Source organism: Neomonachus schauinslandi, chromosome 10, assembly GCF_002201575.2.
Source record: "Neomonachus schauinslandi chromosome 10, ASM220157v2, whole genome shotgun sequence".
Classification (NCBI taxonomy): domain Eukaryota; kingdom Metazoa; phylum Chordata; class Mammalia; order Carnivora; family Phocidae; genus Neomonachus; species Neomonachus schauinslandi.
The window spans coordinates 48334457-48361768 of NC_058412.1; the positions used below are offsets into that span (position 1 = coordinate 48334457).

The 27312-nt window shown below is 54.5% G+C and overlaps 4 protein-coding genes across 6 annotated transcripts; 3 read left to right on the forward strand and 1 right to left on the reverse strand.

Annotated features, from left to right (window-relative positions):
- Positions 1 to 7: 7 nt before the first annotated feature.
- Positions 8 to 3422, forward strand: AUP1 (AUP1 lipid droplet regulating VLDL assembly factor). Its single transcript, XM_021699092.1, is given in 13 exon segments — positions 8 to 46; positions 49 to 143; positions 224 to 361; positions 441 to 591; positions 788 to 972; positions 1216 to 1288; positions 1384 to 1457; positions 1704 to 1770; positions 1872 to 1974; positions 2105 to 2224; positions 2340 to 2455; positions 2641 to 2759; positions 2869 to 3422. Coding segments are annotated over 13 exon segments (1317 nt in total). The 3' UTR covers positions 2906 to 3422.
- A 51-nt stretch (positions 3423 to 3473) lies between these two features.
- DQX1 (DEAQ-box RNA dependent ATPase 1) lies at positions 3474 to 10144 on the forward strand. Its single transcript, XM_021699151.2, has 12 exons — positions 3474 to 3564; positions 3927 to 4182; positions 4429 to 4622; positions 5005 to 5389; positions 5720 to 5953; positions 6049 to 6148; positions 6253 to 6411; positions 6492 to 6683; positions 8491 to 8610; positions 8771 to 8961; positions 9290 to 9480; positions 9707 to 10144. The coding sequence occupies exons 2-12, from the start codon at positions 3946 to 3948 to the stop codon at positions 9861 to 9863; spliced, it is 2160 nt and encodes a 719-aa protein (XP_021554826.2). The 5' UTR covers positions 3474 to 3564; positions 3927 to 3945; the 3' UTR covers positions 9864 to 10144.
- Positions 10145 to 11845: 1701 nt separating this feature from the next.
- TLX2 (T cell leukemia homeobox 2) lies at positions 11846 to 13242 on the reverse strand. The gene is made up of 3 exons (XM_021699231.1): positions 12843 to 13242; positions 12212 to 12449; positions 11846 to 12062 (listed from the first exon to the last, which is right to left on the reverse strand). The coding sequence occupies exons 1-3, from the start codon at positions 13240 to 13242 to the stop codon at positions 11846 to 11848; spliced, it is 855 nt and encodes a 284-aa protein (XP_021554906.1).
- Positions 13243 to 19070: 5828 nt separating this feature from the next.
- PCGF1 (polycomb group ring finger 1) lies at positions 19071 to 27096 on the forward strand. 3 transcript variants are annotated; one of them, XM_021699132.2, is made up of 11 exons: positions 19074 to 19178; positions 19604 to 19709; positions 19867 to 20019; positions 20189 to 20260; positions 20383 to 20488; positions 20667 to 20700; positions 20800 to 20886; positions 21020 to 21100; positions 21204 to 21247; positions 21415 to 21521; positions 27036 to 27096. In XM_021699132.2, exons 1-10 carry the CDS (start codon positions 19086 to 19088, stop codon positions 21470 to 21472), a joined length of 834 nt encoding a protein of 277 aa, XP_021554807.1. In that variant the 5' UTR covers positions 19074 to 19085; the 3' UTR covers positions 21473 to 21521; positions 27036 to 27096. The 3 variants fall into 3 exon arrangements, with proteins under 3 accessions (XP_021554808.1, XP_021554807.1, XP_021554806.1); XM_021699133.1 differs by lacking the exons at positions 21415 to 21521; positions 27036 to 27096 and having other exon boundaries at positions 19071 to 19178; positions 21204 to 21341; XM_021699131.2 differs by lacking the exons at positions 21204 to 21247; positions 27036 to 27096 and having other exon boundaries at positions 21415 to 21543.
- Positions 27097 to 27312: the final 216 nt, after the last annotated feature.

Genomic DNA, 27312 nt, shown 5'->3' on the forward strand with positions numbered 1-27312 from the left:
TGGGCGGATGCCCGAAGACTCCGCCTTCCCAGGAGCCCCTGCGGCGGGGCGCGAAGATGGCGGCGGCGGCCGGACAGCCCTAAAGGAGCAGCAATGGATCCTTCCCCGGCGCTGGGGCCGGAGCGGCTCTTTGACTCGCACCGGTAAGAGCCCTGGCGTAAAGAGGCCGGCTCCCGCGTCCACGCGGGCTTCGGCGCCCGATCACCCCGCCTTTCGCCCCCAGGCTCCCGGGTGACGGCTTCCTGCTCCTCGCGCTGCTGCTCTACGCTCCAGTCGGGTTCTGCCTCCTCGTCTTGCGCCTCTTTCTTGGGATCCACGTCTTCCTGGTCAGCTGCGCTCTACCAGACAGTGTCCTTCGCAGGTAACGACCTGGGGGTTCCGGGAGGGTCTGGGCTGGGCCCGGCCCGAGGCCGTGAAGTCACCATTGCCTGCGCCCCCAGGTTCGTGGTGCGGACCATGTGTGCGGTGCTGGGGCTCGTAGCCCGGCAGGAGGACTCCGGACTCCGGGATCACCGCGTCAGGGTCCTCATTTCCAACCACGTGACACCTTTCGACCATAACATAGTCAACTTGCTCACCAGCTGTAGCACCGTGAGTGGGGGGCGAAGCCGAGAGCTCCACGGGGCGGTTCCCTGGGGCTCAGCTCGGCTCCCCTTTGCCCGCCCGCGTTTCCCTTGGGGACCACGAAATACTGAGCCTCACCCCTAATCCCGCTTCTTTATCCCATATGTCAGTTTTTCTCACTTCCCAATGTTCTTTTCTTGCTTTCTCTTTTCTCGATTCCCAGCCTCTACTCAACAGTCCCCCAAGTTTTGTGTGCTGGTCTCGGGGCTTCATGGAGATGGATGGGCGGGGGGAATTGGTGGAGTCACTCAAGAGATTCTGTGCTTCCACGAGGCTTCCTCCCACCCCTCTGCTGCTATTCCCTGAGGAAGAGGCCACCAATGGCCGGGAGGGGCTCCTGCGCTTCAGGTGGGTGAGCACAGGTATCGGTCTCCAGCTGGGTAGGTGGTCAGGCTTGGGGGTCCTTGAGTTTTCAGTTTTCAGCCCTACCTCTTGCGTCCTAGTTGATTTCTTTTCTGTTCGCTTTTAGTTCTTTTCTCCTGTATCTCTATTCCTCATTTATTTACTTGTACAGTTTGACAGTTTTCTGTTCTGAGTCAGGTGCTGACCGGCTGGCTAGAATCCCATCCTACTTTCTCTTCCATCTTCCAGTTCCTGGCCATTTTCTATTCAGGATGTGGTACAACCTCTTACCCTGCGAGTCCAGAGACCCCTAGTCTCTGTGGTGAGTGTGTGTTGGACAGGGAATCTCTGGGGCGTGGAGGGTAAGTTTCCCACTCCTGGCCCAGGCTTAGAACTCACTTCATGCCCTCCCTCCAGACGGTGTCCGATGCCTCCTGGGTCTCAGAACTGCTGTGGTCACTTTTCGTCCCTTTCACAGTGTATCAAGTAAGGTATTAACTGTCTTCACTTTTTGGTGGCTGGGAGAAGCTCACCTCAAGGTCAGGGAGGTTGCCTCTTCCCTGTCCATTTGCAGATCGTTTAGTATCAAGGTTTTATCACAGAGGCAATACAAAGTGTTTACTGTCCCCCCACCCTGATCACAACTGTTACATGAAAAGAAGTATCAAAGGGGGAGAGGGTGATAGCCTCTACCTAGATGCACACAAACATTATTATTATTATTTTTTTTTTTGCAGGTGGCTCCCTCCTGTTCATCGCCAGCTGGGGGAGGGGAATGAAGAGTTTGCCATCCGTGTGCAAGAGGTGGTAGGGTACACAGACAGGGTGGAGGTGGGGTTTTTCCTTAAGGGTAGGAGGAGGAAGTCTTGAGACCTTGACAGTTTCAATCTTCCAATTCTCCCTAGCTGGTGGCCAAAGAATTGGGCCAGACAGGGACACGACTCACTCCAGCAGACAAAGCAGAGCACATGAAACGACAGAGACACCCCAGGTTGCGCCCTCAGTCAGGTATGTGGTCTCTGTACACAAAGTTGTTTGGGTTTTCTCGGCCTCTTGTGATTCCCTTCCTATTCCTGTGCTAGTCAGCCTCCTTCCTCCCAGTTCTCCACTCACCATGTTTCGGATTTCTTTTTTGCAGCCCAGTCTTCTTTCCCTCCCTCCCCTGGCCCTTCTCCTGGTGTGCGGCTGGCAGCTCTGGCTCAGAGAGTCAAGGAGGTTTTACCCCATGTGCCACTGGGCGTCATCCAGAGAGACCTGGGTATGGGAAAGGGTAGCCTCACACAGGAGACAGGCGCAGAGAGGAAAAGTGGGTGGTGAGGGGAGAAAGTGAGCAAGGAAACAGACTCCCTTCTTCTCTCTTCCCTTCTCCCCAGCCAGAACTGGCTGTGTAGACTTGACCATCACTAATCTGCTTGAGGGAGCTGTAGCGTTCATGCCTGAAGATATCACTGAAGGGACCCAGTCCCTTCCCACAGCCTCCGCCCCCAAGGTGAGACCCAGGAAATGGTTAGGTCCAGGACTAGGGCTGGGATGGGCAGTCTACATACTCCCTATCCTTGATGTCTCTTTTTTGATCCTGAGACCCTAGCACGGTGCCTCTCTTGCAAAGTAGGCATTCGATGCGTGTTTAATGATGATGACTTCGCAAGCCCTCTGACATTGTGATCACCTCAGTTCCCCAGCTCTGGCCCGGTGACCCCTCAGCCCACAGCCCTCACATTTGCCAAGTCCTCCTGGGCCCGGCAGGAGAGCCTACAGGAGCGCAAGCAGGCACTCTATGAATATGCGAGAAGGTGAGGGGCTTAGAGGACAGTGGGTAGGAAGGGGCAGGTTGGAGAAGAGAGCTAATTATAGGGCTAATGTGGCAAAGCCCACACAATGTCTTCTTCCTATGTCTCGCAGGAGATTCACAGAGAGACAGGCCCAGGAGGCTGACTGAGCACAGGATGGCACCCAGAGCCGCAGGACGGAGACTGGGGGCAACCCTCACCCAACTTACAACTGGCTGGAAGGGTGGGTGGTAAAAAGGGAGGGATGGGGCTCCCCCCAAAATCATATTAAATTCAGGGTTTTCACTCAAGGTCTCTGTTGCCTCTCTGGGGCTCAAAAGCCCACTGAGCAGGTTCTTTTTCCCTTGGTTGGGGGGAACAGGGGTGAGAGCCTCCTTGTGGGTTTGTGAGAAATGGTTGAAATCACCCCTTCGTGTCAAGAAATGAGTGATACTATGGAAGTGTAACTGAATTGAAGACCAGCAGCAACTGGACCCTAGCTTGGGTGTTGGCCCCACTTTGTGAAGAGACAGCTGCAAAACTACAAGTCCCAAGATGCCTTTCACTAACAGCACAATGTACACTGTCTGTAGAGTACACATGCTCAGTGTGGTGTCTGGAACCTGTTTTCCATAGGCTTCTGACTAATTAAATAAGGTGGAGCAAATGGCCCCACCCCAAAACCAGGCTTAAGGATTCCTGTTTAAGCCAAGCCCCAGGGTGGAGCCGGAATTTACCTTTGTACTTCACTCGGGTCTGGGTTGGTGGTGACTGGCTGGGTGGGTCTGGAACTGGCTGCCATCGTGACACGTCTCAGAGCTGCAAGCAGGTTTGAATCCAGGATCCCTGTGGCCCTGCTCCCCGTTTCCTACCCCTTTCCTCCTCCTGTTCTTTATCTCTTTATCCTTTTCCCCTCGGAACCTTCCCACAGGTTACCATAATTCCTGCTGCCCTGGAGGCCCCCTGTGTTAGTCACAGGAATTTTACTACCTGACTAACAGGTTAATAGTCCACTTTGATAGTCCCACACTTTCAGACTCAAGTCTCCACTGTTTCCTGGCAGGCAAGAAATGCTGGGAAGGATAGACCCCAGCGCATTACTGCCTGAGGGTACAAGTTAGGGATCAAGGGTGGGAAGTTGGTGTAAGTCATTTTAATATGAGGCCTTAATCACTGCCCTGCCTTCTGTAGGTACTGCCAGTCAGCTACCATGGCCTCTCAGCGTCTTGGGCTGGCAGAAGAGTCTGGCCCAAACCCCAGGGAGTCTGAGTTGGCTGTGAACCCCTTTGACGGTCTTCCCTTCTCTTCCCGCTACTACGAGCTGCTTGAGCAGCGCCGAGCCTTACCCATCTGGGCTGCTCGCTTTATCTTCTTGGAGCAGTTGGAGAGTAGCCCCAGTGGAGTGGTGCTGGTGTCTGGAGAGCCTGGCTCTGGCAAGAGCACCCAGGTGGGGGGAGATTCTGGGAGTAGACAAAGGGAGGGACTAGAGAACTGGTCCTTCCACTGGCAAGGTGGGGATTGGGCTCCATGGGGTTTGAGGGGAGTGGTCAAAGGGAGACTGGGTTAGACTGGCCCCTGGGGGGCTGGTGAAGGACCAGGGGACTCCCCAAATTAGAATGGCCACAGTCCCCCTGCACTTCTGACTGAATCCTACATCTCACTGACTGGTTGTCCTTTCCTATTCCTACCCCAGATCCCTCAGTGGTGTGCAGAGTTTGGACTGGCCAGGGGGTTCCAGGAAGGCCAAGTAACTGTCACTCAGCCCCACCCTCTGGCAGCTCTGAGCCTGGCCATGCGGGTTGCCGATGAGATGGACATAACCCTGGGTCATGAGGTTGGATACAGCATTCCCCAGGAGGACTGCACTGGGCCAGACACCCTGCTCAGGTGAGGCCTCTTGCAGGCCTGACCCAAATCTGATTTCCCTCCCCCAGTAGAAACAAGCCCAGTCCTCTGACATCTCACCAACCCTCCCTCAGCCCATGTCACCCTGTAGATCATGCACGACACAATGCTGAATTAAGCCCTTAACCCCAGGCAGGGACCTTGGATATTCAATCTCACCCTCATCACGAGCCTCATTTGCCCAGCTGGAGTACAGCTTATGAAAAAAGCGTCATCAGTGAGGTTGTGGGTCTCAATACAGGTTCACGGCGTCTTTTTCTGACCTTACTATCAAAATCTAGGCCTCCCAGGAAGACGTTCCCCTGGACTTCTGGAGTTGTTCAGTGTCCACACTGACTCCTCTGCCCACTGCCCATGTCAACAGGTTTTGCTGGGACAGGCTGCTTCTACAGGAGGTGGCCTCAACCCGGGGCACGGGAGCCTGGGGCGTGCTGGTGCTGGATGAGGCTCAGGAGCGGTCAGTGGCCTCGGATTTGCTCCAGGGGCTACTGCGAAATGCCAGGCTGGGAAACCGTCCAGGGTACTCGAGAGTGGTTGTGGTTACTGACCCTGCCCTTGAACCTAAGCTCCAAGCCTTCTGGGGCCATCCTCCTACTGTGCATGTACCCAGAGGGCCTGGCGCGTGTCCCACACCTGTATACAGGGACACTGTCCCTACCGATCGAGTGGAAGCTGCCTGCCAAGCTGTGCTTGAATTGTGTACGAAGGAGGCTCCAGGAGATGTGCTAGTGTACCTGCCCAGTGAGGAGGTAAAAATGGGCTGCAGAAGGTTCTCGTGTATGCTGCCTTCCTTCCCTGGGGGAGTTGGAGCAATGCTTGTTAGGGACATTGAAGTTGTAACATTTACTATGTTGGAGTCCTTAGGACAAACTCAAGGATTTCGGGGTAAAGAGGTCTACCGCCCCTTTTTTGACTCCATCTAACACAGAGACTGTGGCTCAGTGAATTCCTGAAATTATAACAACTTTATGAGTATGTGCATTTTTTCAGAGTGAAAAACCATAGCTTTCATCAGTTTTTCAAAGGGGTTTGTCACCAAAAAGGTGAGAACTGCCTTAATGCCCCACCCCTCTCTTCAGGAAATTTTGCTGTGCTGTGAATCCTTGTCCAGGGAGGTGGAGCCCTTGGCTCTCAGAGGTCCTCCACCACGGGTGCTGCCCCTTCACCCAGGACATGGCCCAGCTGTTCAGGCTGCATACGAGGACATGGACTTGGGTGCCCGAAGGATCGTGGTCACTCACTGGCTGGCTGACTTCTCCTTCTCCCTCCCTTCCATCCGACATGTCATTGATTCAGGACTGGAGCTTCGAAGTGTGAGTGAGAGAGATGAGGGGATGTGGGGGCTAAAGATAGAAGTGGCCCGCTCTGAACTGTCTTGGCCTTGGTTGGGGGGGTGGGGCGGCGACAGGTGTACAATCCTCAGATCCGAGCAGAATCCCAAGTGTTGAGACCAATCAGCAAGTGTCAGGCAGAAGCAAGAAGACTGCGGGCAAGAGGGGTCCCACCAGGTAAGAGCCTCTGCCCTTCCTGAGATCAAACATGAAAAGAGTCCCCACACGCAAACCCCGAGAAATCTACAGAGGCCTTCTTTCCCAGGTCTTTCTCCCCTCAGGGTCCTGCCTCTGCCTGTATCCTAAGTCCTTCCTAGAACTAGAGGCGCCCCCGCTGCCCGCACCCAGGATATGTGAGGAGAATCTGAGCCCCCTTGTGTTACTTCTGAAGAGGAGACAGATTGCAGAGCCTGGGGAGTGTCACTTCCTGGACCGGCCTGGTGAGCACCCCCCTGCCCAAGTCCTGCTGTCTGACCTGGCTCTGAGACTCCTGGCCCTATCAGCCTTCTTTCCTCACCAGCTCCAGAAGCACTGATGCAGGCCCTGGAAGACTTGGACTACCTGGCAGCCCTGGATGATGATGGGAACCTGTCAGACCTGGGAGTCATCCTATCAGAGTTCCCCCTGCCCCCTGAGCTGGCCAAAGCCCTGCTGGCCTCCTGCGAGTTTGACTGTGTGGATGAGATGCTCACCCTCGCCTCCATGCTCACTGGTATAAATCACTTCTCGCTCTGGCTCTTGCAGCCACTTCAGTCCTTCCCACCCTTTCTGGTGTTCTGGTGTTCCCAAGACCAGCTCTTTCCCCTCTGCTCCCTTTACAGTGCCCCAAAAACCAGCCCTAACCACTTAGCCCTCTCGTGTCTTTTTAGCCTTTTCCCAGTGCTGGTCCTTGCCCCCAGCATGTGTAAATCTCTCCTGTTATTACTAAAGCTCCACACCCCTCTCCATCCACCCTCTACTCCCCTGCAGCAATGCAGAATCACCTCTGCCCCAGTCGGCCTGGTGTGTTCCCGCCCACTGCATCCCAGGCTCAGGCCCACAATAATACTGACAAATCTCTCAGTTCCGCAGTGACCACCACCTCACCCCCCACCACCCCTCCCCTTCCACCAAGGCTGAACCCACTGAATACTTCTGAGTCCTTATACCTTATGACCTTCTGACACTTGAAAATGCAACCTCTCCTGCCTTGAAACTGCCCCCTCCCTAAGCCTCTGTGACTTGCTCCTCCAGGTTTTCATCCTACTTCTCTGGCTGTTCGGCCGTTCCCTTCATCTCTTCCCTGGCTCTTTGTCCTCTGCTCATCCACTGTAAATTGGACCTCAGAGTTCCATCCTTGCCCCTTTTGCCTTCTCATTCCTTGAACTCTCTGAGCAAGTTCATGCACACCCATAGTCTGAAGTGCCATCTTTACACTTAAAATTTCCAAACCTACTATCTCCTGACAATACCATTCTTCTGAATCTTAGATTTATATATCCGATGCCTGATGGGCATTTCTATCAGAATTGGCCACAGTACCCAGCCCAGATCCAAACTCAAACACTTGCTTAAACTCTTCCCTCACCACCACCACAAAACCATGCCATCATCTCTGCAGCTCCACTACCATCATTCTAGACTAATCTTTCTCCAGGTTCTTTCAGTTTTATCTCCTAAATGTTGTTTTTTTTTTTAATTCATCTATTTGTCTCCATACTCACTATCAATGCCAATGTTAGATCCTCACCACCACTCAGCGTAGATTCCTTTAGCCTCCTAACTTGTCAAGTAAACTTCTTTAAACACTTGGACTCTCTTCCCTCAAAACTCTTCTTCAACAGCTATTCTCTATCTTCTGGACAGAACGTAAACTCATTGGCCGCAGCACATCCAGCCTCTCATGACCTGACCCACACCTACCTCTCCAGCTTTGTCTCCTGCCACTCTGCCACACATGCCACTCCCCTGACCCTTTCTAGGTGCATGCAGGTCTCCAAACAGGCCATGCTACTAATTTCTGTGCCTTGCCATGCCCACAGTTCAGATTCTCTCTGCCCCCTCTCTACTGAGCTAATTCCTAACAAAACTTCAAATATTGGGATGCCTGGGTGGCTCAGTCGGTTAAGTGTCTGCCTTCAACTCAGGTCATGATCCCAGCGTCCTGGGATCAAGCCCCGCATCGGGCTCCCTGCTCAGTGGGGAGCCTGCTTCTCCCTCTGCCTGCCACTCCCCCTGTGTTCTCTCTCTCTCCCTGACAAATAAATAAATAAAATCTTTTAAAAAAAGCTTCAAATATTGGTCCACACACCTGTTGTGCTGATCAAGTTTGCTTATCTCTCTCACCAGACTCTAAGCTACTTGAGGGCAGAGACTGTCTTTCGTTTATCTTCAATGTCTAATAAAGTGCAAAGCACCTAGAAAGTTATCAACGTCTTTTGAATAAATTTCCCAAAGTGACACTTCCTACCTTTTCACCCTTCCTTCTGTACTGCTATCTTTCTCATTCCCCAGAATGACCTTCCTCTCTTCTCCTCCAGCTGCTCCTGGGTTCACCCATCCTCCACTCTCTGCAGAAGAATCTGCCTTGCGTCGGGCCCTGGAACATATGGATGGTGATCACAGTTCTCTGATCCAGGTGTATGAAGCCTTTATACAGAGTGAGTAGCCCACTCTGCATCTTGTATTTTCCAAAGAGGGGAAAGTGGTGTGCAACCAGCTGGTAGATCTTTGTGCCTAAGAGGAGGAGGCCCTTTGGCCAAGGGCTGGGTTCTCTTCAGGGTCTCTCTGCAGCTATAGCTGTGCCCTTTCCTCTTGTAGGCGGAGCAGACAAGGCTTGGTGCCAGGCTCGGGGGCTCAACTGGGCAGCATTGTGCCAAGCCCAGAAACTTCGAGGTGAACTCCTAGAACTCATGCAACGAATTGAACTTCCCTTGTCCCAGCCAGCCTTTGGCTCTGAGCAGAATCGCAGAGACCTTCAGAAAGCGCTGGTGTCAGGATACTTCCTTAAGGTAAGGGGAAAGAGTTGGGGTGAAGGTCATAAAAGGAGTAGAAAGCAGAGGGACCAAAAATTGATAGACCATCTCTGAAACTGGAGTCCAGGTGACCATTCAAAGGATTTTTTAGAAGCAGGAGAAACTTTTCCTTTGAGGTATTGGGGTGCAGGGGGCTATGGGAAATGCCATATGGTAGGGACTCTAACACCTAGAGATGATGCTCTACTTTTTATACTCTCACCACCCTTCCTAATTCTATCTCAGCACCCCCCCTCTTTTCTTTTTCCTACTGCCTTCCTTTTCTCCCTCACTTACTCCTTCACTATCTTTGCTTTTAATTGAGGTGGCCCGAGACACAGACGGGACTGGAAATTACCTGCTCCTGACACATAAGCATGTGGCCCAGCTTTCCCCATACTGCTGCTACCGAAGCCGCAGGTCTCCAGCCAGACCCCCGCCGTGGGTGCTTTACCACAATTTCTCCATTTCCAAAGACAACTGCCTTTCCATTGTTTCTGAGATTCAGCCACAGATGTGAGTTCCCTGACACCCCTCTTACACTGCCCATTCCTCTTCTTGGGGCCAAAATTATGGCTGGGGAGTTAGAGGATATCCTCTTAAGGAGAAGAGGATATCTTAGTGGTCTGTAGTGACATATGATTTGAGGGGACAGGGCTTGTGGAAGGAATGGGAAGAAGTTTAAGAATCTGCATTATAAGGGAGGATACAGAAATCATCTAACTGTGACTCTCTCTGTCAGGCTGGTAGAGTTGGCCCCTCCATACTTCTTGAGTAACTTGCCTCCCAGTGAGAGCAGAGACCTCTTGAATCAGCTGAGAGAAGAAATGGCAGATTCTTCAATAGAGAGTGAATCTCCCTCTACCCAAGAGTTTGGAGATGCCTGTGTCCTGCAGTGACATGCCTAAGGAATGGAACTGAGCTCATCTGAAGGCATTAGGTCCTCTCTCAGGCTAGCACCAAGCTTCGGATCAAATGTAAATCCTGGAACCTGAGTCTCAAGAAATGGTAGACTGAGAATAGAGGAAATTGGGTAAGCCACAGTATACATAAGGTTGGACCCTTTCTTTAGCCTTCTTCTATTTATTGGAGAACGACTGATGCCCCCCAAACCCCCAATTTATGCCAAACCCATCTTTGTGTGCTTCACTTTGATCTATAAAAGTTCTTTCTCTATGGTGCCAAATTTGAGTTTGATTCTGCAGCAGCATATACAACATCCATGAATTAGAGATGACACAATATCATCCAACTCCTCCAGCAATATCCTCTTGCCTTGTTCCCACCTGTGGTCAAGCTTTGCGGTATGAATGACCTAGCTGTCACTAACCCAGAAAATGTGTAGTTTGACTACAATTGGTCTCTGACCCTGCCTGAAGCTCACTTCCCTTTATCTTGCTCTCACCTACAGGGGAAGAAGAATGAGAGTGCTATAAGAAATCAGACAAAATCTTCCCTTTTTTCCACATACAACTTAGATCCAGCTCCTTCTTAACCCTCAAGGCTATTGAAACCATCCCCAAATTCTCAACTTTCCACCAACAAGCTTCCCAGCAGCCCCTGGCCTACCAGCATGCTAAAGCTTTTCTAACAAATTCAGGGACATCACACTTTCCTTTTTTCCCAGCTGGGTACTCCTTTCCCTTTTCTTCCTTTAAATTATTAATTTTGATATCTTCCATCATCTTTCACATTGTAAATAATGTTTGTAGAAATTGGTGGAAAGAAAGATTTAATCCTTAGAACTCTGCTTCTCTCCTCAGAGTGTCTTCCCTTGGAGAGTCTATCTGTTCTCATCATTCCATCTATCTCCACCTCTATGTGGATGTCACCCAACCCCCCCCCCCAAATGCACTTTTCCAGAATGTATTCTCTTTAGGTCTAGCATTCAGTTTTGCCTGTAGTTATCTTGCTCTAATCTTTCAATTTCCCCTTCATTATCCACAACACCATTGATCTCCCAATCCTCTATATCTCCAACCCTGGAATTATCTTTGATTCTTCTTGGATATTCCTAGTTATTTGCCAAAATCTGCTCACCCTAACTCCACGGGGCCCATTAATTTTATCCACTGCTTCCCCCTTTCCTCTCTCTGTCCCCACGGGAGACCAGAGCCAGATTAGTGTTCCTGGATTTTCTGTTTCGTTGGGTGTGTAAGTATCCGTCTTCCCTGCCGCCCATGTGCGTTGTGAGGCTCAAGGAGGAGGACGGAGTCAGCAGGTTGAACACACATGACAACATGAGGTTCAGAGTCAGAAAGGTATCCTTAGCGATTAATTTTACGGTTGAAGAACGAGATGCCTAGTGTGGATAACCCTCTGGTTCCTGTCACAGTCAGACCGTTGCCCTGCAGCACCTCTTCCATTATTCTGCTGTCATTGGTGTCTTCCTTCCTTTGCACCTTTGATACAGACCCAGGTAGTGCGAGCTGCCGCCGCCCCATCCCAGCACCACCTTTAGCCTGTACTGTGGGTCTAGAACCCCAGCTTCAACCCACCCTCCGAAGAATCCAAAGTCCTCAGGAGAGCAGCTCCCATTGGCCAGCCCGCCCCCTCCCCTCACCTCATTGGCTACCATACTGCAAGTCCCGCCTTCTTGGCTCCTCGGGTTCCAGCTGCCGTGCGACCGCAGTTAAGTGGGAAATGGCGGGAAAGACCAAGTCTAAACGCGCGGCGCAACCTCGAAACGCTAGCCTAGGAGCCGCGGTGGCCGAGGAGCCCTCGACGATAGCCTCAAAGCCAGCTCCTCCTCACAAGCTCCGCTACCACGGCACCACGGCACCACGGGGTGGTCAGCCGCGCGCTCCGTGGCCCTGGGTCCGGCGCTCCGCACGGCGCCTCAGTCCGTTAAAGAGCACTCGGCCGGTCAGGCAGGCGTCGCTCACACCACCGAGGCGAGCCCGGACACGGAAGCCACCTTGTTGTCCTCAGCCCAAGGCTGCAGATTCTGCAGCGCGAAGAGCGACGAGTTGTGCAGGCAGAGCGGGTCCGGGGGCAGCGGCGGCCGCAGAGGCCGTGGTAGGGCATCCTGCTGCAGGTGCAGGAGCAGCCGGCCCGCGCGGTGCCGCTCCGCCTCGCGCTCCTCGGCCGTCTGGCGCCTAGGCGAGCGGAGACGCGGGGTCAGCGAGGCCGGCCCTCGCCCACCCCGCGCCTCGTCGTCACCCGCCGGGCCTGTGGTTCCTCACCCGCCCCGCGCCGCACCGCCACTTGACGCCTCCCGCGAGCCCTCGCTCGCCCCAAGCCTCACCGCCACTTGGTGCGCCGGTTCTGGAACCAAGTCTTGACCTGGGCGTCGGTCATGCGCAGGGCCTTGGCCAGCGCTGCCCTCTCGGCCGAGGCCAAGTACTTCTGGCGCAGGAAGCGCCGCTCCAGCTCCAGCACCTGCGAGCGGGAGAAGGACGTGCGCGGCTTCTTCCGCTTCGGCGGGGTCCGGTTTTGGTACGGGTGGCCTATGCGGCGCGTCCCGGAGAAGGGCGAGAGTGCAGCTACGGGCAGGAAGAAGGAACAGGGCAGGGTTTTCAGGGCGGCACTTCCAGGTGCCCCAAGCTCGGCCCCACACCAGCAAAGGCCTCCAGACAAGAAAGGGCCTCGGAAGAAATGGTCCTCCCCCTGGGGTGAGAAAGAGAAGGCCCCCGGAACTTCACCCTGCCCTACCCGCAGTGTGGACAGTAGACTGCAAAGGAGGGCGCGGACATCGACGGCAGCTCCCTCCCCATTGCCTCTCTCAGCATCAGGACCAAGAGATACATGTTGGGGGAGGATCCCCTGGGATGATCCGGGCGGGGAGCGTACGGGGAACTTGAGTTGGAGCAGAAGGATCAAAGATGAGGAAAAGGGGTCAATGTGGGGCTGGACGCTGGAGGGTCGGACAATCTCACCCGTGAGCCGGTCCTTGGCAAAGCGGCGGCCGCTGTCCATCCAAGGGAAGGTGAGTCCGGCTAGGCCCCCGGCTCCGCCCAAGCCAGAGGGTCCAGGCACTGCCGGCGCGCCTCCCGCGGGCGGCGGCACTGGCATTGGACGATGCGCGGGGACGCGGATCACGCCGCCTGGGCCCATGCCGGAGCTGCCAGGTAGCGGGGCCAGCGAACCCGCGGGACCGTAGCTTGAGGTTCCGTGAAATCCACCCGAGAACGCCGCACTCTCCCCATGGCCCTGGCCTGAACGACCGGGGCCTAGGCCGCTCCCGGGGGGTTCCGGGCAGCTCAGGATCTGATCGATGCCAAAGCTGATTGGCTCGTGGTGCGGGAGGTTGTGCGAGGCCAGGACCGCCGGCTCCATGGGTCCGGGTCAAGGAGGACCACAGGAGGTTTGGCGGTTGGGGAGGGCGCCCCAGGCAACTCTGGGAGCCCAGTAGCGGAGCGTTCGGGGCGGCGGCCTCAGGGGCCCGCGGGGCTGGCCGCTGCGGGTCGCCGGGGTCCCCGGGACAGCTTCATCCCTGTGCACGGGGAGTAGCCGCGCCCGTGCCGGCCTCTGCCGGGCGTCGGCGCAGGGACTCGCATCCCGGGGGAGCGCGACCGGCGGGGGCCCCAGGAGCGCCCTTGCTGTCCCTGAGGCGCAGATGGACGCTGGGCTGCCGGGGCCTCTGCCCGAGTCCGGGGTGGAGAGGGTTGGCCGGCTGGGGATGGGGCAGTGACTGACAGATCAGCATTGGGTGGGTAGTGGGGGCTGGGGGTAGGGCAGGGGCGGGGCCGTACCCGTTAAAGGGAAAGAGACGCCTGTTTGCGCCAAACGCCCGGACGACTGGCGGGCGGGGATGGTGGGGGTAGGGCGGGGGGGGGGGGTGGCAAGGGTGTTAGGAACCAGGCTCAGCACGGGAGGGGCCAGAGCATGGGCCGCTGCGCGCTGAGTCAGGCGAGATGCGCACAGCAACTCCATCCTCGCCGGCCTCCGCCTTTGGGCTTCCTCGGCCTCACCGGCTTCCTCGCAGGTGCCTCCTCCCACAGCCCCCACTTTTCGCCTCGCGATGGGTCCTGCCTGCCGACTGCCAGATTCGTTGTGGCCCCCGCCCAAGTGCCCTCGAAGACCAAATCTCGTTGTGGCTTCCAGGCTGCGATGGGAAGCGGTTGGGAACGGCGCCGGCGAGTTGGAGGCCCGGGAAGAGGACAGGTGTGGGAAGGGGGTGGCTGGGCGCGTCTGGTGGGCTAGGGCGGGGAGCAACCACCCTGGGCCAGCGATCCTGGTGCACATCCCGGCTTCTGCCGTAGGGCCCCTACCTCCTTCCCGGAACGCCAGTAATTGATGCCCTGTGTTTCTTAGCATTTCGATTTTCTGAAATCGGTGTAAAGCTCAACCCGGGCTCAACCCGGGCTAAGTCAGGCGGATGAGAGCTTGGAGCTGGCGTTCCGCCCCCCACAGGGGGCCACCCACGCGGGACTCTGCCCCTCCACTCTGCGCCTAGGAAGTCAATTCTCACACACTTCCCCCCTCAAGGGCGAGAGGACAAAATCGCCACAGGCGACACGTGGGTCTTCACTGAAGCCTTCGGCGGTGTCAGCCGCCTCATTTCCCACAGACGCTTCACCCCACCCAACCCCAGAAACTGTGCCTGGAGTGTGTCACGGATGGGAGGTGGGGAAAGACTGAAGGGCTCGGTGACCTTGTGACCTCTGGCCGGGGACCCAGGAGCTGGGAGTGTGTGAACTCTGCGTCCTTCCCGGGATGGGACCCGGGCCCGGCGGGCCCCTGCGCCTTAGACCCGCCCCCGCCGCCGCCCGGCCCGGTGCAGGCCGCCATAATCGGGTTAGCTGGGTCGGAATTACATTACCTTCCCCGGCCCGCCCCGGCCCCGGGGGGGCCCTGGCGCCTCCGAGCCGGTGAGACTGGGCGCAGGGAGGGGGGTGTTGCTACCATTCCGAGGCGGGTGGGCACGGATGAGCCGCTCCTCCTGCCTTGGACACGTGGTGGCCAAACGACCCCACCCTGCTGTGTCAGCCCTAGCCCCTAGACCCCAGCCCACTCTGGTGCTCAGCTACAGTCTGTTACCCGCGTAAGCCGAAATGCCTTCCAAGTCTCGTAGATGGGTCTCCCTGGGAGCACAGATCTTCCACTTGGTTCTCCAGGATCTCCTGGGAAAGACTGCCCCTCCTTTCTCCCCAGCAGATGGGCTGCAGCCCTGTGCCAGAGGCAGGGTGAGGGGTCTTTTCTCTCCAGGGAACTGGGAACGATATTTGGGCATCTGGGCAGGAAGATAAAGAACGGAGGGAATGGACTCTCCCGACTAAAGCCACCAGGCCCTCCCTCAGTGTTCCCAGAAGTCTCAGTCTGAAGGGGGTGAACCATGGAGGAGGGAGGCAGTTGGTATCAATAATATGTGACATCCTCCCACAAATTCTTGTCCACTTCCACTATCCAATTTCTCCAGCCCTTTCTGACCCTGCCAATAGCCCCTTCTGAAAGGGGAGCAGGGGGGCTCCTGCCAGTTTGGCAGCTGTGTTGTTATCTTGGGTTGGTGGGACAGACAGACATTATCACCTCCCCTAGCCCCTCACAGAAGCCCAAGCACCCTTTCTCAGCAGTAGAGAGGTGGGGCTACTAGGAGGCATGAAACTTCTGCTGTTCAGGGAAAACCTCCAGAGACCACTTGGGCTGGATCCCCTGAATGAGAACAGAGAGCCTAGGGAGACAGCAAAGTAAATAAAGACCCTGAAGGGGACTGGCCTACAGGTTAGGAATCTGTCGGTCCTTTTTCCCACTCTAGTGGGTGGGCCTCTGAGGAAAGGGTGGGCACTAGTGTGTCTCCAATCAAGCTGAATAAATCCTTCTTGAATCAGTGAGGGAGGAAGACCTGTATACCTGCTGACTGTTCATCCGGCATTTTGAGGTCAGCACAGTTGGCACTGCCATTCAGAGATTGCCCAACTGACCCTTGGAGGAGAATGGTCACAAACCCAGTAATGTATACACATCTTCTGGGGAGTTACCAAAAAAGAAATGAGTGCCCTACTTCAAGAACAAAGGGTATCCAATTCTGTCAGCCACAGTCCTAGGGATTCTTCTGCTTGTCTCCACCTCTCTGATCCCCTGATTCCCTGGAAAAGGTGGTTCCTGCTAGTTTATATCTAAAATGGAGGCTTGGGGTCAGAACCCCAACCTCCTATACACACTCCTTTGCATCTGTCTCACCATAGCCTACGTGCATGTGGTCCCCAACCCTTCAAGTTTTCAGGCCTTCAAGCTGGCAGCTTCACAGGAAGAAGCATGTTCCCAGCCTGTGCTCTGGTGCCGTCCCTTCCTGCTTTATGTGCAGTGTCTTTCCCACGAGATGGTCCCCACTCCTGTATCATCATTTCTCTCATTAGCTTAGTCCTTCCTACCCCCAACTGTCTTAGGTTTCTTTTACCTGGACAAAAATATTTGCCTGACTCTTCAAGATAGATTGTAGTTTTCCTTTTCCTTGTACTCTGCACAACCACTGCCTCTACTTCCTCATCATTTATTCTTTTAATTTTAATTTTAAAGTAGTATCTACACCCAACACGGGGCTCAAACTCACAACCCCGAGATTAAGAGTAGCAGGCTCTACCGACTGAGCCAGCCAGGCGCCCCTCATCATTTATTCTTTTAACCCACTACAACTTGGCTTCACCACACTCTTTTTCAAAGAGCTCCAGGGTCTATTATTGAGGATTTCTCTGACATATTTTGCTCTGTCGATTACCAACTATTTCTTGAAATATCCCGTTTGGTTTCTGTAATATTGTCTTATTCTATATCTTAGGCTTTCATAGTCAATGCTTATGTTTTTTCGCCACCGACTTTGCTTTTTCCACTGAAGACTGAGCATTCTCAGAGCTCGGACTTCAGCTTTCCCTCTTTCTATATCTACTCAAGGTTTCACCCATTCTACTAGTCCCATCTATTATATCCACTCAGGAAATTCTGGATCTCTATCCTTGGCTCTGACACTTGCTGTGTTCCAGCCCCTCTGTCCTAAACTTCTAGCCGGCTCCACCCGCCTTTGCTGCAGCCACCTTGAAGTCCCGCAGGCTGGAGGATGTGCTCCTCTCCCAAGCTCCTCATTCACTCCCTCCTATGCTTCCCTTTGAAATGTCTACAATACAACCCTTTCTTTCCATTCCCACTGATAAAATCTAATCTAGGCCATCATCACCACCACCTACATTTATTCATTTGTTCATCCAGGAAATTTTGATTGAATACCTACCATGCACCAGGCACTGGAGATAGAGCTGCAGACACAACAGAAGGGGGGGAAAAATCCCTGCCATACAAAGTTTATATTCTAGTGGGGGAGGCAGGTAAAACACAAGAAAATATATATTAAATAATAAGAAATGCTAAGAAAAAAAAAGGGAAGGGGAGAAGTGAAAGGATGGGGTTGATTTATCTGACGTGATCACAGAAGCCCTCACAGAGTAAAGACCTGGAGGAAGAAAGGAGTCATTTGGATATCTGAGCATTTGATAATGCAAGTACATCTTGGTGTTATCTGTGGAACAAACAGTAAGGGGTCCAGTATGGCTGGAGAGACCATGCAAGGCCTTGAAGCATTAGAAGGGCTTAGGCTTTTATTCTGAAAAGGGAAGCTATTGGAAGGAAAAGAAGCCTGATTTAAAAATTTTGTTTTTAACAGGTTTCTTAGGATAAAACTAACATACAATAAACTGTACATATTTAAAGTGTATAAAAGTGTATGTGTGCACACGCAAAGCCATCACAATCAAGATAATAAACACATCAATCAACTCAAAAAACTTTCCTTATATCCTTTTTTATTCATATGGAAACGTGGAAACAAGGAAAACAGGCCAGAAGCCACTGCGATCAATCATCCAGAGAACCAATGATGGTATCTTGGACCAGGGAGGTAAGCAGTGGCTGTAGTGAGAAGGGGTTGATTTAAAAATCACTAATCTCGTAACTTCTTGCTGCTTATCCACTCCAATTATTCAAAGATAAATGAGCAAAAATGTTTCATAGGGTAACTCCCTCCCTTAAAAAAAAAAGTCTGCTAGCTCCCTATTGCCCTCAGGCTAAAGTCCCAGCTCCCTGAGGCCCTGCTTCTATCACTACTCTCAAATCCACACCTTGGCCTTCTTCCTGTCCATCTCTGGTCATTCGCCTCCACTCTGCCTTTCTTTTCTATTTCCACCACACTTCTTGTCCACGCACCCCATTCCCATTCTCTAAATTGTGCCCACACAAAGTCCCACTTCTTCCAGAAAGCCTTTGGTGGCCTCCACTGGGATCTCTCCCTTGAGTCTCCAACTACACTTGATGTTAATACTTCACAGTAAACTTATCCTTGGTTTTTAATCCCCCTGGAAGTACCTAGGGATGGCGGTGTACAAGGTCTAGAGCTCCTGCGACCTTCCCAAGTACGGGGCTGGGCCTATGCTACTGCGGGCGCTGGCTGCTTCGGCGCGTCTATGTGCGGTAGTGTCCCAATCCTCCTCCCCTCCTCCTTCGGCATCTGCTCTGCATTAGTCTGTCCCAGGCCTCCGCAGGCGCCGATGATTGAATCATCATCATTAACCAGGGTCTGCCCCCCGCCCTCCACAAGCCCCGGCGGCAGGGGAGGATGGGAGGGGGGGCGAATAAGATCACTACACCAAGTCCCTGGGGGTCCCTCCCTCCCCGCCACCCTCTCCGAGACTCCGCAAAGCCCCGAGAAACTCCCGCCGTGGAGCCGGGAGAAGGCCTGCCATCCGGATGAAGCTCCGTAACGCGGACGCGTCAGCTGACGAGAGCGACATTACGAGGAAAGGACCCGGGAGGGGCTTCTTTAGCGGGGTCGTGGTCACAGGAGATCGACGACCCTGGGCAGCGGCGGGCGGAGACCTCTGGGCCCTTTGGGGTAGAAGGGGGCAGTCTTTTGCAGGCTCCAAAAGTTAGTCCCGCGGTAGGGTGGGGTCTATTGTGATGATTACTACAAGAGGTCAATGAGATAGGACCCCCTCCTCACAACCCCCCCTCCCTAATTACGGATTGAGGAGGGGGAGGGGCCAGTGGGGCTCAGGTGAGCACACGGGGAGAAAGGGACATGGGCGGGGCCTTACAGAGGGTCAGCGAATCCGAAAAGACCTAAGCCCTCGTTGCTGGGCGACAAGTCCCGCCCCGCAGGCGGCACCGGAAGTGGCCGGCCGGGATCAGCCTTTAAGATGGCGTCTCCTCAGGGGGGCCAGATTGCGATCGCGATGAGGCTTCGGAACCAGCTCCAGTCAGTGTACAAGATGGACCCACTACGGAACGAGGTGCAGGGGCGGCAGGGTTACTGCTGTGGTCGGCTAGCGGTGCGAACTGGGGCCGGCTAGAGGACGGGCGGTGGCTGGCCCGGCGCCCAATGCGCCTGCGCAGAGACAGGGTGCCCAATGCGCCTGCGCGATTGCGGTCGGGTTGCCAAATTCCGAGCTAGGACGCTTGCGCATTGTGCCGCCCACGTCGTGTAGTCTCCCCTGGGAAAGGAAGGTCGGGCGAGTCCACGTGAAGGGAGCCCCCGCTGTGCGCGGAGCCCCCTGCTGGGCGGAGGGGGAGTGTCAGCTCCCGCGAGCTAATCCCCTGAGGACCGCGCAAGGTGCGAGACTTGGCCGTGGGATGTGTTGAAAGGTATCACCACAGCTGGGAAGGCGTATGATTTGGGGTTGGAGGGGGTGATCGGTGACGGAGAGTGGGTCCGCAGGAGGAGGTCCGAGTAAAGATCAAAGACCTGAATGAGCACATCGTCTGCTGCCTGTGCGCTGGCTACTTCGTGGATGCTACCACCATCACAGAGTGTCTTCATACTTGTGAGTGCCCTGGACCCTGGCTGGTTCTTCCAGGCCCTAGCCCCGACCAAGCTGGTTGCCAGACTGCTGGCTGCCTGCCCCAACTACCCAGGCACCCCACCTAGCCCATGAACCCGATTCCCAGAGGGCCTGAGAGTCTACTTTTTTCTTCCTGCAGTCTGCAAGAGTTGTATTGTGAAGTACCTCCAAACCAGTAAGTACTGCCCCATGTGCAACATCAAGATCCACGAGACACAGCCACTGCTCAACCTCAAACTGGACCGGGTCATGCAGGACATCGTGTACAAGCTAGTGCCTGGCTTACAAGACAGTGAGTGACCAACCCAACTTTGAGGGGCCTCTAGAGGGCTGATGCTGAGTGGTGACTTGAGATGACAAGGGCTTTCGTGGGAATCGCATAGGTAAAGAAGTTGACAGTCACGGGGACAAAGTATGAGGGAGGGGTAATTCTTTATTTCCCACACTCCCCTCCCTTCTAGGTGAAGAGAAACGGATTCGAGAATTCTACCAGTCCCGAGGCTTGGACCGGGTCACCCAACCCAGTGGGGAAGGTATGTCCCTTGGCAGCAGGAGGGTAAGATAAAGCCCCCAGAACATCACTCTTGCCCAGTTTTGCTCTCTGGGGAAAAAGGACTATGGAATCTGTGCCACTCTCTTCACTACTCTTTCTTAGAGCCAGCCCTGAGCAACCTCGGCCTCCCTTTCAGCAGCTTCGACCACTCGAAAGCCCACTACTATCGCTATGATGAGCAGCTGAGCCTATGCCTGGAACGGCTGAGGTAAGGAACAGGTCATGAACTGTCTGAAGTAACAGTGTGAGTGACTCAGAACCAGGGAGGGGCTTGGTGAGAGGGCAAGCAGTGAGGGAGTGTCTTTTCCCTTGAAGAGAGTATACTATAGCTCTCGGTGGGGGACAGGAAAAGATCAGACTCCCTAACTTGTGTCTGTTTCCCCCAGTTCTGGCAAAGACAAGAATAAAAGCATCCTGCAGGTGAGAGGGGCTGAGGGGAGGGCCTCTCTAAGGAGACTCACCTCCCTGTGGCCCTTCCCTCACACACCTTGTCCTTTTGCCTTCCATCCCTATCCCCAGAACAAATACGTCCGATGTTCTGTTAGAGCTGAAGTTCGTCACCTCCGGAGGGTCCTGTGTCACCGCTTAATGCTAAATCCCCAGCATGTGAGTATTCCCACAATAGGTTTTTGGGGAAGGGAGGGGTTGAAAGGGAGGGACAGAGTCTGTAGTAGACCAAGGTAGTTCTTGATCTACATGAGAGAGCAGTTCCTAAAGCTGTGCCCCCATCTCCTCCTAGGTACAGCTCCTTTTTGACAATGAAGTTCTCCCAGATCACATGACTATGAAGCAGATATGGCTCTCCCGCTGGTTCGGCAAGGTAAGCCAGAGCCAAGGCAGTCCCCAGGGCAGCAATGGGCTGAGGGGGCATTTTGGGTAAGAACGCGCCCACTGACTGCTTCTTTTCCTTGTTCTCTCCTTAGCCATCCCCTTTGCTTTTACAATACAGTGTGAAAGAGAAGAGGAGGTAGGGGCCAAGCCCCCACCACATCCCTGTCCCCTTCCCTCCCCAGATATTTATGTGAAATTAACTGCGGCTTTATTTTTTGAAATAAAAACTTTAAAAAAGCATCTATTTTCTTCCTTTCTTCCTTCCACATACTCATGCTTTGTTCTGTGTTCTGCTTCCCTCAGAAATCCTCTGAGTTTCATCATGAAGGAGGGCCTCTCTATGTCCGTGGTCCCTCAGTGAATTGCCAAAGGAGAGGGGTAGAGGACCCTACACATATAAAACTCAGAAGGTGAGCTAAGTGGAACCAGGTTACCCATACCAGCTTTTTCTTTTTTCTTTCTTTTTTTTTTTTTTGGTGAAGGGAAGGCTTTCTGGAGGGGAGTTCTCACTGTACTTGAATGTTGTAGCATATGCTGCAGGCTTGAGTGGAGGTGTCCTAATTCAGGAGTGGTGAGGGTAGGGCTAGGGTTAGACAGTGGCCACTGCAGGACTGAAGAAAAGTGATATGTTAAAGAAGGTTCCAAAGAATTGCTTTATAGGAGGAATCTTAAAAAAAAAAAAAAAATGGGGGGCTAGGACACAGGGAACACAAGGGTGTTGAGTTGGAGACATGGTTGTCCATATAGGATTCGGTAGGCCTTCAGGTCCCTGGATTAGGTGAAGCCAGGGTGAGGAGAGGGAACTGGTGTCCAGGAGAGCAAAGGCAGCTTCAGGTAACAAAAGGGAAGCAGCAAGGCTATTAATTCCCTTGATTAATTCAGTGAACGTTCCTTGTCTGTATGAGCCCAGCCATGAGCCTTGGGCTCTGGAAGTACACTCAGCCAGGCTCCCTGTTCTGTGGCCTCTCAGTAGGATAGTCAGAAACTTGCCTGACTGGGACAATGACAGATGGAGGAGGAAGCAGCGAGGTCCTGAAGGGAGCTAATGGGCTGTGGCTGAACCTGGGACGAGTGGGACGGAGCAGGCAGCAGAAATGTTGCCAGAACTCATGCTTTTTTTTTTTTTTTAAGATTTTATTTATTTATTTGAGAGAGAGAGAATGAGAGAGAGCACATGAGAGGGGGGAGGGTCAGAGGGAGAAGCAGACTCCCCGCCGAGCAGGGAGCCCGATGCGGGACTCGATCCCGGGACTCCAGGATCATGACCTGAGCCGAAGGCAGTCGCTTAACCAACTGAGCCACCCAGGCGCCCCCAGAACTCATGTTTAAAGCCCAAGTCTTCAACGGGCCTAAGTCTGACTCCAGTGAATTCAAAGGGGTCATTGTGTATCGCTGGCGAGGGCTGAAGGCCTGGAGCTTCCAGGGATAGAGACGGGGTGGCAGAAGACCTAGGGAGGAGTACAATGAAGATGGTGTGAACTGGCTAAGAGAGCCTGAGACTGGGGCAGCCGGGGGTGGAGGTGGGTGCAGTGTGAGGGGCCTGAGCATAGTGGCCAGTGCACAGTAGACCTGGCCTTCCCTCCACACAGATGAAGCGTGTAGGCCATGAGAAAAGCACAGGTGGAGAGACTGCAGAAAGCAAGGAAGAGCCGTCAGGTGTGATGGGTGGGCAGTGAGGACCAGGGTGGGGACATAGCAGAACAATCAGCCTGACAGAATCTCCATGATTCCCAAAGCGTCCCATGTTTCAGGCCTCATGTCTGGAATGCCTCTCCCTCACCCCATACTCAGCTGTTCTTTCAAGGCCCAAGTATCACTTCCTCCAGGAAACCCTCTCTCTGTCAGAACCCAGGCTTTTCCCACCCCTTTGTGCCTGCCTGTACACCAGCATATATCTTGAGATTTGGGATGAATTATATCTCTCTTAATTGGGCTCCCCCCCATGTCTTCTGGGACTCCACGGCCCACTCAAGCATGCCACACTGAGGCTGTTCTCAAGGGGTTTGCGGGTGAAAGGGCATTTTTAAGGAATGACCCAGGGAGAGGTGTGGGCTGAGGTGGAAAGAGAGTAGAAATGCTCCTGAGGATTTTTTGGGTCCCCAAGCAGCTGCAGGAATTGGGGAGCAGTCTGGGGCTTGGCAGCAGCTTGGCATCAAGAAGGCCCAGTCAGAAGATAAGGCTGACTGGGGACCAGGCCTCAGGGATGAGGCTTTTAATGGCGCATGGCTTGAGGCCAAGGAGCATTGGAAGGAGCTCAGGCGGGGACCTGGGGTGCAGCGGGCCACCTCCCCTCGCCCCCAGCTCTGCAGAACCTTCTTTTTGTCCGTCAGCAGCCCTGGCAGAGGCAACTGCGGTGTGTCTCCTGAGGTGGCTGATGCTGGCCAGCTGCGGGCTGAGGGCTGAGCTCTGCTCTTCCTCTGTCGATGGGTCCGTTGCCCCCCTGCCTGGCTTGTGCCGGGAAGACCCAGTCCCCCAGGGTCACTCTGGTTACGATCTGCACCATGGGGAGAATCAAGCCCAGGGTTCTCTTGAGCTGTGTGACCCAGAATGCGCTGGTCGCGTTCAAAGAGGTGGCCGCGGAGCCGTCTGGGCGCACAGCGGGCCCTCTCCGGGCGGAGCCCTTGACCTCTCGGCGCTTCTGGGTGGAGGCGTCAGTCCTCACCCGCAGGGTCAAGCTGGCCCTTGCCCCTGTCGCCCTTTCTCATCTAGCCGTTTCAGTGGGCCACACTCACCTGGGGGGAGGGGGCACCGAGATTTGCCCCCGCCTTTGGCACGGGGGAGAACCGGTTCCTCTCAGCCTGGCCAGTCTCTCAGCGCCAGGGGTGGGCAGAAAAGGAGGGAAAAGGGACTTCACTGGTAGTGGAGCAGTGGGTCTCGGGGGGGGGGTGGGGGGGTGGGAGGGGTGTGTGTGTGTGTGTGAGAAGGATGGGGGTCTGAGGATCCCACTGCTCCCCCGGTGCACACAACCACCGAGCTTTTTGTGAGCCTGCGTAAAGGGCTGCCACGGGATCACGGACTGAGCGAGGCCCTAGAAGAAACGAAACTAAAATGTTAAGTGTCTGAGTCTATTCATTCTGCAGCAACGTTTTCTGAAAGAGAAAACAACCTCGGAAGTGTGCGAGATGGACGGCTGCCCCGCCCCACGCCCCGCTGCCTGGAGTTTCCTCCCTTAACTCCTCCTTCCCTCTCCCTGGCTAACGGACTTCCCTAAGGGTCGGGAGGGGCGGCCAAGCACCTCTCTGTGACTAGCCATATCCGTCGGCCTCCCTGAGGGGGTTATTCAGAGGATCCCCAGTTGCCCCTTTACATTCACAGAATTCAAAGGAATGCGCGGGGAGAGAAATTTGGAGGCTAAAGGTTGTTTATTGAGCAGATCTCAGTGCCTAGAAGAGGGGCATCAATCTGGGGGGGGGGGCCTGGGTCAGGGAGCCCGCCAGATGGGAGGCTGAGGTGGGCAAGGTGGTTGAGAGGTGCAGTGTCAGGGAATGAGGGAGAAGGTGGGGGCCACAAGGAAAGGGAAATCTGAAAGTGGGTGAAGAACAGAGGTGTGAGAAAGCATCCTTAAATAGGAATAGAGGCACCTTCCTGAGGGAATGAAAGTTGGAATGTGGGGATCTCTACAAAGGGGAGGAGCAGAGGACCCCCAAATGTCTGAAGGGACAATGATGGGAATCCAAGGAGGTGGGAGACCATGAGGGGTTGCTTGAGAACGCTGAGAGAGGAAAACCGTCCACCACTGGGGGGGGGGGGGGGGGGGGGGGGGGGGGAAGGTGCGTAACTATGAATCACTCTGTGAAAGAGGCCCAGGACAGGAAGGGTTGGACCTTGGGGTGGGAGGTATGGGTGGGGGAAGCCTACAAGACAGCTGAGCGCCACAACCCCCTCCCCACCCCCAGCCCAGAACCCAGGTTTCATCTCTTAATCTCCCTCATTAATCATTCACCTTCCTCCTACCCCCATCAGCGGATCTGATTTCTTCCCAGCTCAGGTTCCAGAGGTTTTGCTGGGAGAAGTCCCCTACTGTGGCCCCACCATCGTCTGGACACATCCCTGGCCTCGGGGCTGACTTTAACGGGCTCTGGTGTCAGTGGCCTCCTACCTTTACTAGTCTCTCCTTGCCTTTCGTCCCCCAAATGGGGATCGCCCAACTCTTTTGTGCAACCCCATTACCTGAGCCTGGTTGCTGGGGGAAGATAGGCAGGAGAGATGGATGGGGAGGAAGGCAAAGGCCCTTCAGGAGAGAGGGTGCTCCCCACAAACACACTAGTAATTGAGAGCAGAGGAAGAAATGACCTAAAAGCTACATAGAGGAAGCCTGAGTGTCTGTTTGGTGACAGGGCCGGGACAAGAGCTAGGCTGTTGCAGCAGCCTTCTGGAACCCTCTTTAAATGCAGATTAAGTGAAGGCGGGATGGTTCAGAGGGCTGAGGCCTCCAGCCAGGAGGGTCTCTCTTGCCCCCCCTCCACCTCCCACCATTAATAACCAACTAGCAAGGTCCTGAGGCATCTCAGGTTTCTGCTGTGGCCTGGCTCTGCTCTCTGCCCCAGCAGTGGCCCATTGGACTGAGTGTATTCCTCAGGCTGCCATGAGGGTACTGTGCAAGCGTCTGGGTGTGTCTGGGGGAGGGGAGGTGTCTTACCAAGAAGACCCTGTGTTTCTCCATCTTTGTTTGGTGGGCCGGGCCAGTGCATCAGGCTATGTGAGGTTTCCTCACCCCCACTATCAAAGTGCCTTCTTGTCCTTGTTAAAGAGTCTTTGGCCCAGGTGCCTTAGATCTCCCAGGCTCTGTTTAGGGCACCTCAGCTGCAGGCTCCACTTGCCCCAGGGAATAGGCACAGAGGATCACTGCACAAGTGATGGGAGGTGCAGAGGTCTACAGAGGTGACATAATGGACAGTCCAGGAGGGACTTCTTCTTGGCACTGTTGGAAAAAACTAGAATCCTGTGGAGGCAAGTTCCTTAGGAATGGTGAGCTCCTCAGGAGTGGTGGGACTTCTCTGCCTCTGGGCTGTGAATCCCCTAGCTATTTGGGGTGTTTATGTGAACAAAACCCTTGCCTTGTTGGGCCTCCACTGGTGAAGCAGCGTTCTCCCAGAGCTGCCTGCTTCCTACAAAGGAGAGCTGTAGAGTGCTCACCCAGGTATGAGCTCAGGACTAGAATAGGTGTGGGAGAAAACAAAGACACAAATAAGAATGAATATCCCTGGGGCGGCTGGGTGGCTAGTTGGTTAAGCAGTTAAGCAGGTCATGATCCCGGAGTCCTGGGATTGAGCCCCAGGTCCGGCTCCCTGCTCAGCAGGGAGTCTGCTTTTTCCTTGTGCGCGCGCGCTCTCTCTCTAAATAATATCTTTAAAAAAAAGGAATGAGGGGCGCCTGGGTGGCTCAGTCGGTTAAGCGACTGCCTTCAGCTCAGGTCATGATCCCGGAGTCCCGGGATCGAGTCCCGCATCGGGCTCCCTGCTCGGTGGGGAGTCTGCTTCTCCCTCTGACCCTCCTCCCTCTCATGCTCTCTGTCTCTCATTCTCTCTCTCGCAAATAAATAAATAAAATCTTAAAAAAAAAAAAAAAGGAATGAATATCCCATACGTCAGAGTTTGTCCCTGAGTTGGCAGGGGTTTTTGTCCCAGGAACTGGTTGGATCCATGAAGTCTGGCCTTAAAGTCACTTCTCTATGGAGAGTGACCGGTAGCCCTTCCCATTGCTGCTCCTACACGGTGGTTTCTGGCTCTCCAGGCTGGGGAATCCCTATCTGAACTACAGGAGCTTAGTAAGGAGGCGAAGACAGATGGACTGCTGGGTCTTGTGGAGGCCAGTCTTCCCTGGCAAAGACCCAGCCCAGCCAGTAGCGCTCGCTCCGCATTTGCTGGGTCCTCTCTCCCGAGGCCCAGGTCTCCTCCGCTTCTCATGCGTTTTGACTTCCGCAGGGCCTCTGAGCCGTGGTGGAACGACTTGGGTCCAGAGAGCCGGAGGAGTCCACTCACCTGCCTTTGCTTCCACATCGCATCCTGGTTGCAGACGCTCTGCCAGGCCAGGTCCTGCCGAGTCTCGAGTTCCCCCAGCCCCCTCGCGCCGCACTAATAACTTCCAGCCGCCAGGACCTCTTTAAGAGCGTTCGGCAGGGATGGGGCGGGGACGAGGCGGCTAGGTCAGGAGACTGAGGTTCTTCCTAGAAGAGATTGGAGGTCCTAGAACAGTCAGCTC

Coding starts and splice junctions, on each gene's coding strand:
- TLX2 (XM_021699231.1), bottom strand. CDS start 13,242: ATGGAGCCGGCGGTCCTGGCCTCGCACAACCTCCCGCACCACGAGCCA. Junction 12,450..12,842: donor TGCCAAGGACCGGCTCACGG/GTGAGATTGTCC, acceptor TCCTGCCCGTAG/CTGCACTCTCGCCCTTCTCC. Junction 12,063..12,211: donor AACCGGCGCACCAAGTGGCG/GTGAGGCTTGGG, acceptor CCGCTCGCCTAG/GCGCCAGACGGCCGAGGAGC.
- PCGF1 (XM_021699131.2), top strand. CDS start 19,086: ATGGCGTCTCCTCAGGGGGGCCAGATTGCGATCGCGATGAGGCTTCGG. Junction 20,261..20,382: donor CACCCAACCCAGTGGGGAAG/GTATGTCCCTTG, acceptor ACTCTTTCTTAG/AGCCAGCCCTGAGCAACCTC. Junction 21,101..21,414: donor TCTCCCGCTGGTTCGGCAAG/GTAAGCCAGAGC, acceptor TGCTTCCCTCAG/AAATCCTCTGAGTTTCATCA.
- DQX1 (XM_021699151.2), top strand. CDS start 3,946: ATGGCCTCTCAGCGTCTTGGGCTGGCAGAAGAGTCTGGCCCAAACCCC. Junction 4,623..5,004: donor GGGCCAGACACCCTGCTCAG/GTGAGGCCTCTT, acceptor CCATGTCAACAG/GTTTTGCTGGGACAGGCTGC. Junction 5,954..6,048: donor CAGGACTGGAGCTTCGAAGT/GTGAGTGAGAGA, acceptor GGGCGGCGACAG/GTGTACAATCCTCAGATCCG.